Source organism: Macaca fascicularis, chromosome 14 (assembly GCF_037993035.2).
Source record: "Macaca fascicularis isolate 582-1 chromosome 14, T2T-MFA8v1.1".
NCBI classification, from domain to species: domain Eukaryota; kingdom Metazoa; phylum Chordata; class Mammalia; order Primates; family Cercopithecidae; genus Macaca; species Macaca fascicularis.
This window is the reverse complement of record NC_088388.1, coordinates 122,686,232-122,691,813: the sequence shown is the minus strand read 5'-3', so window position 1 is coordinate 122,691,813 and position 5,582 is coordinate 122,686,232. Positions and strand designations below refer to the sequence as shown.

At 41.0% G+C, this 5,582-nt stretch overlaps 1 protein-coding gene across 1 annotated transcript; it reads right to left on the bottom strand.

Moving 5' to 3' along the window:
- Positions 1–1,599: 1,599 nt before the first annotated feature.
- Positions 1,600–2,840, bottom strand: LOC102143700 (olfactory receptor 10G9-like). Its single transcript, XM_065529749.1, has one exon. The coding sequence runs from the start codon at positions 2,750–2,752 to the stop codon at positions 1,817–1,819; it is 936 nt and encodes a 311-aa protein (XP_065385821.1). The 5' UTR covers positions 2,753–2,840; the 3' UTR covers positions 1,600–1,816.
- Between the last annotated feature and the right edge of the window lie 2,742 nt (positions 2,841–5,582).

Below are 5,582 nucleotides of genomic sequence, written 5' to 3'. Positions count from 1 at the left end.
AAACACAAAATGGGCAAAGGAGTTAGATAGACTTTTTTTCCAAAGAAAACATACAAATGGCCAAAAGGTATATGAAAAGATGCTCAACATCATTAATCATCACAGAAGTACAAACCAAAATTATAATGAAATGTCACCTCACACCTATCAGGATGGCTCTTATTAAAAAGTCGAAAGATAATACATGTTGGCAAAGATGTAGGAAAAAAAGAGAATCTTTGTATATTGCTTGTAGCAATGAAAAATTGGCACAGCCATTACAGAAAGCAGTATGGATGTTCCTCAAAAAATTAAAAATGGAATTGCCATATTTTACAGGAATTCCACTTCTGGGTATATATCCAAAAGAAAACAAATCATTATGTTGAAGCGATGTCTGTACTTTCATGTTCATTTTGGAATTATTAACAATAGCCAAGATATGGAAATAAACTAAGTGGCCATAAACAGATTAATAGATAAAGAAAATGTGGTACTCATATACATACATTATTATGCCTTAAAAAAAGGAAATTCTGTCATTTGAGGCAACATGGATGAACCTGGAGGACATTAAGCTTAGTGAAATAAGCCAGATATAGAAAGACAAATACTGTATGATCTCACTTATACATGGAATATGTATAAGGGGATTCTCCTGCCTCAGCCTCCTGAGTAGTTGGGATTACAGGCGCGCGCCACTACGTCTAGCTAAGTTTTATATTTTTAGCACAGACAGAATTTCACCATATTAGTCAGGCTGGTCTCGAACTCCTGACCTCATGATCCGCCTGCCTCGACCTCCCAAAGTTCTGGGATTACAGGCATGAGCCACCATGCCGTACCTATTTTTCTACTTTCTAAACAGCAAACACAATTTGTCCTACTCTGTAGTGTGGGACATCCCTGCCCTGGAGCAGGTGCAACTGGAGTTTGGTGCGACTGAATTTCCAAGACACTAAGAGCGTTGTGAAAGGAGCTATCTGGACAGCATGACCAGCCACGACTGTCTGCAGGAAGAGGACTCAGCGTCCCTGCTTTGTGCTAACTATAGGTATCTGGTTAGGTAGAACAGGGAATTCAAAGTCAGAATATATGAGTGCAACTCGAGGTATGTGCTGTTAACTTCCTCCTGAAAAAATCTGAAGGGCTCTTGCAAGATGGCAATGGCCCTAGTTATTGAAAGGCACACGTTAGTGCCAGAGCTGGTCCTAGCAGTCCTGCTTAAATGATAAAAGGCTGATGGGAAGATTAAGACTTTTTTAACGCAAGAGCGATAACCAGGGACAAGATATGCTGGGAAGGAGAATTAACACTTTGAAACCCACTTTCACAAGCAAGCACACGTGCGAGCACACACACACAAAGGCACAAGTGCAAAAAATATTAAGAAGGCATTTGCACAGCCGCAGCCGTGAGTAAATGACCTCTGATATTTGTTGCTCTCATTGAACAATATCCCTATGATTTCAGATTCCTTGGTTTGTGTGCATAAGAAATAAACCAAAATATTTAAACATATTACCAACTAGGACATATGAATAACTCAACCTGGTATCCGAGATTAAATTGGAATATTTATTTTTGTAAAAGGGGAAAATTAGCCTATTGCAGGAAACAAGTCCATATTCAGAATATATGCACATTCATCATAACTAAAAGAAATCTAATTGTGACTTTGCAATTCCTTAGAAATCTCTGTGAAGCAAATATTCCTGAGCCAGTAGTTTTGAATAATGTTTAACACTCAGAATGGGGTATTCATGCAATAAAATTCATGTTAACAATGAATTTTAGTGTTAATTTTGAAAAAATGAGGGTATTTATTCCCTAGTGTTTATTTGCTCTGAGAATGTGCTACTTTGTATTTCAGCTTCAACAGAGCTTTCTTCACCTCCTTGTTCCTCAGGGTGTACACAACAGGGTTGAGAAGGGGCGTCAGCACAGTGTAGAAAACAGCCACAACCCCATCCACAGCTTTCCTGGAGCCTGGTCTCAGGTAAATGAAAAGACCAGGACCAAAGAAGCAAAGGACCACGATGCAGTGGGAGGCACAGGTCTGAAAGGCTCTGCATCTCCCTTCTGAGGTGTGGATCCGAAGGATGGAATAGATAATGGACACGTAGGACACCACTATCAGAAGAAAGCAGCCCGAGGCCACTATTCCAACAGTCACAAAAATGACAATCTCAATGGCTGTGGTGTCTGCACAGGCCAGTTTCAGGATGGGCGGTGCATCACACAAATAGTGCTGGATCTGGTTGGGTCCACAGTAGGGCAAATGGAAAGTCAATATGGTCTGGACAGCAGAGTGCAGAGAGCCACTGAGCCAAGTGCTGGTGGCCGGGAGAGCACACGAGCACCCGCTCATCATGCTGGTGTACCTGAGCGGGTAACTGATGGCCAGGTAGCGATCATAGGACATGACCGTGTAGAGGAAACACTCGGTGCTCCCCAGGAAGTGAAAGAAATAGAGCTGAGCCACACAGCTGTGGAAGGAGATAGCCCTGCTGCTTGGGGACACCAAGCTCATCAGCATTTTGGGCACCGTGACAGTGGAGAACCACATGTCAATGAAGGACAGGTTGGTGAGGAAGGAGTACATGGGGGTGTGGAGGTGAGAATCCACCCTGATCGCCAGCAGGATGAGGAGGTTCCCCAGCACAGTGAGCACATAAACCACCAGGAAGATTCCAAAGAGTGGGGCGTCCAGTGCTGGGGCATGGGGAAGGCCCGTGAGAATGAATGCTGTCACGAGGCTGGCGTTGGACATTTCTTCTCACCCTTGGTTTCTCTCCTTCTGGGGATATAAAGAGCACGCAGCATTTAGCACTTAATTGAGAAATGAGAATCCATTCTCTACGTGGAAACTGCATCAACCAGGTAGATAATTCTGGAGTTATCGTGGACTTTGCTTGTTACAAAGCTTCCTTTATAAACCAATAAAGTGATTTCCTAGTCTCTCTCTCTGTCTCACATATGCACACACAGAGACACATGTGGAAGAAATTAGGAGAAACACATTGTCTTATATTTCGATAGGTGTATAAATTACCACAAACTTAACTGGCATAAAACATGCAAATGTATTGTATCGCCCAGGTCAGCTGGGCCCTCTGTTTAGCTCTCATCAGGTTTTAATCAACATATCACCAAGGGCTGCAATCTCATCTGGGGCTGGGGATCATTCTCCAAGCTTCTTGTGGTTGTTGGCACAATTCAGTTTCTTGCAGTTTAGGACTCAGATCACAGTTTTCTTGCTGTTTGTTGGCAGGACATATAACTCTCGACTTACTGACGTCACTCAAGGTCCAAGAAAGTCCTAGCTACTTGGCCTTCTTAAAACACCACAGGTGTCTTCTTCAAAACCAATGAGATAAACTCTCTCCAGTTTGCTATGACAAACTATTACATAATGTTATGTAATGCAGTCACAGGGGTGATATTCCATCGTATTAACAGGTCCCAGGCATACTCAAAGGATGGTTATTAAACAGAAAGTATATACTAGAGGGCAGGAATCTTGAAGGCTACTGCAAATTCTACCTACCACATTCAGTTTTGCTTCCTTGCTCATGGGAAAACTTAAAAAAAAAAAAAACAAAAAACAAAACAAAAAAAAAACACCAAGAATTTAATTGCTAGTGGCTGGGAATATTTGAAAACTGAACAGTACAGCTAAATCATTTTCTAGTTTCCTCGTATGTTATTTGACATTACTAACATCACCTACCTCACTGAGAAGTTATAAGCATTAAATAAGATGATACATACAAAGTACTAAGTACTGTGACTGGCAGGAAATAACTGCTCAGTAAATGACAGTGAGTCTTACCATATTGTGCCTTGCAGCAGTATTACAGAATTTCCAGTTTTGATCTTAGGGAGAAAGAGAGTACATATATTCTTTTAGTGTTTTCAGAGAGTCCTTCTGAATCTAAGAGCAAGGTCTTTGTGGACGATTTTATGCCTGATACTGTTACTAATGTCCTCACTACTGCCTGCCCTTAAAGGGCTCCTCTCAGAGCAGGTAAGAATCTCAGCGCAACTCCATAATGGGATTCCCACGACCTCCCAAATGATCCAGAGAGCACCAAGCCTCATGCATGACTGCCGCCTGCCCCCATTTCTGTTACCCTAGAACACTTCCTATGCGGTTCTGAGAACATGGCATTCATACATGCTCTGCCGAACACAATCTACTGGGTAGGGGCCAGCTGTCTTTCATACTTCTTCTACCCTAGGTTTCTAAATATACTCTAATATTGGCTTTGTTAGATATTATGTGTTGCCTCCACCATCTTCCTTTACTCCTCATTCTCATACACCCAGGTGATGAATGATCTCACAAGGAAGACAGTTCCATCAAGTCTGTGCCTCTTAATTAAGATCTAGAACCTGAGACAGGAAAAATGGGACCAATGCAAGAAGAGGGGCCTATGTCACCTTGATGTCAAGAGAAGCTGGGATTCTGTGTAATGGAAATTGGGGCCAAAATAAGGTTCTTTGCTTAATACTAATATTAATACAAAATGTTGTCTTAGTTCAGGATTCTTACTAATTGTTCAGTGGGCAGACACTATGAAACTTGTTCACCAGTGTGAGAAGAGCCGTGATCTCTGCTCTTCAGAAATCCCAGAGAAGATACCTCCAGGGAATGTGGCTTAAGCTACTTCAAACAAAAGTTTTTGAAATATGTAAATAAATAGCAGAAAGGAGATTACTGCAGTCACCAATATGGATATCAGAACTTTTAAAATAGAACCAAGATACTCTGAAATTTCTACTGCACCAGGAGGAACAATTCCCAGAATAGCTTCATGATCAGATTTGATGAAATGTGAAAATCCTCATCCAATGAAGTCCAAGGTAGCCTGAGACCTAAAGCAAGAGTCTCAATCTGCAGGGTCAATGTTTGAGCTGCATATTAGCATATAGAAGTATACATAGCAACTTTGTCTCTATATGTATCCCATCAATTACTATCTTTCTATGTACCTAACTGATTTTATAACAAAGTCTTAACAATTCTCGAGTATCTTAGGTCTGAATGGAAGTTTGAGATAAAGTAAAGAAGAAAAGCAGGAGAAAATAAGTTAAATCTACATTTCTAAGAACTCATCTTACAGTATGTGATTCATTTCAATAGTAAAACTCATCTGAGTTTTTGCCTCAATTTGTCACTTTCCACGTGCTGTGTACAGGTGCTAAGTTTGCAAGATACCACTCAAAGAACAGATACAGTGTTAAGGAGGAGTGGTCTTTTTCTATTTAGGGACCAAACTAGTTAAAGTGCAGGGAATGGAAATGAATATGGGTAGAAACTTAGGTTGATTTATGCCTCAGAGGATAGGATTCCTCTTCAGCTTTTAGGTTCCCTTGATGTGTACAAAACCAACAGGAAGAGATCAATGAAAGGTTCTTCATAAGCATGCATGCATTTCCTTAGAGTTTTTTATTTAGCCTCCTGAGACGAGCCCATGTCTTCCTGGAACCAATATTTGTACCTTAGAGGAAATAACTGACTTACCCTTTTCTCTCACCAGTGACTGAGAGACACTCACAACTGCTTGCTCTCAATTCAGAATTTTCCATAATCTATA

Excerpts from the sequence above, each read along its gene's own strand:
- LOC102143700 (XM_065529749.1), bottom strand. The coding sequence starts at position 2,752 with ATGTCCAACGCCAGCCTCGTGACAGCATTCATTCTCACGGGCCTTCCC.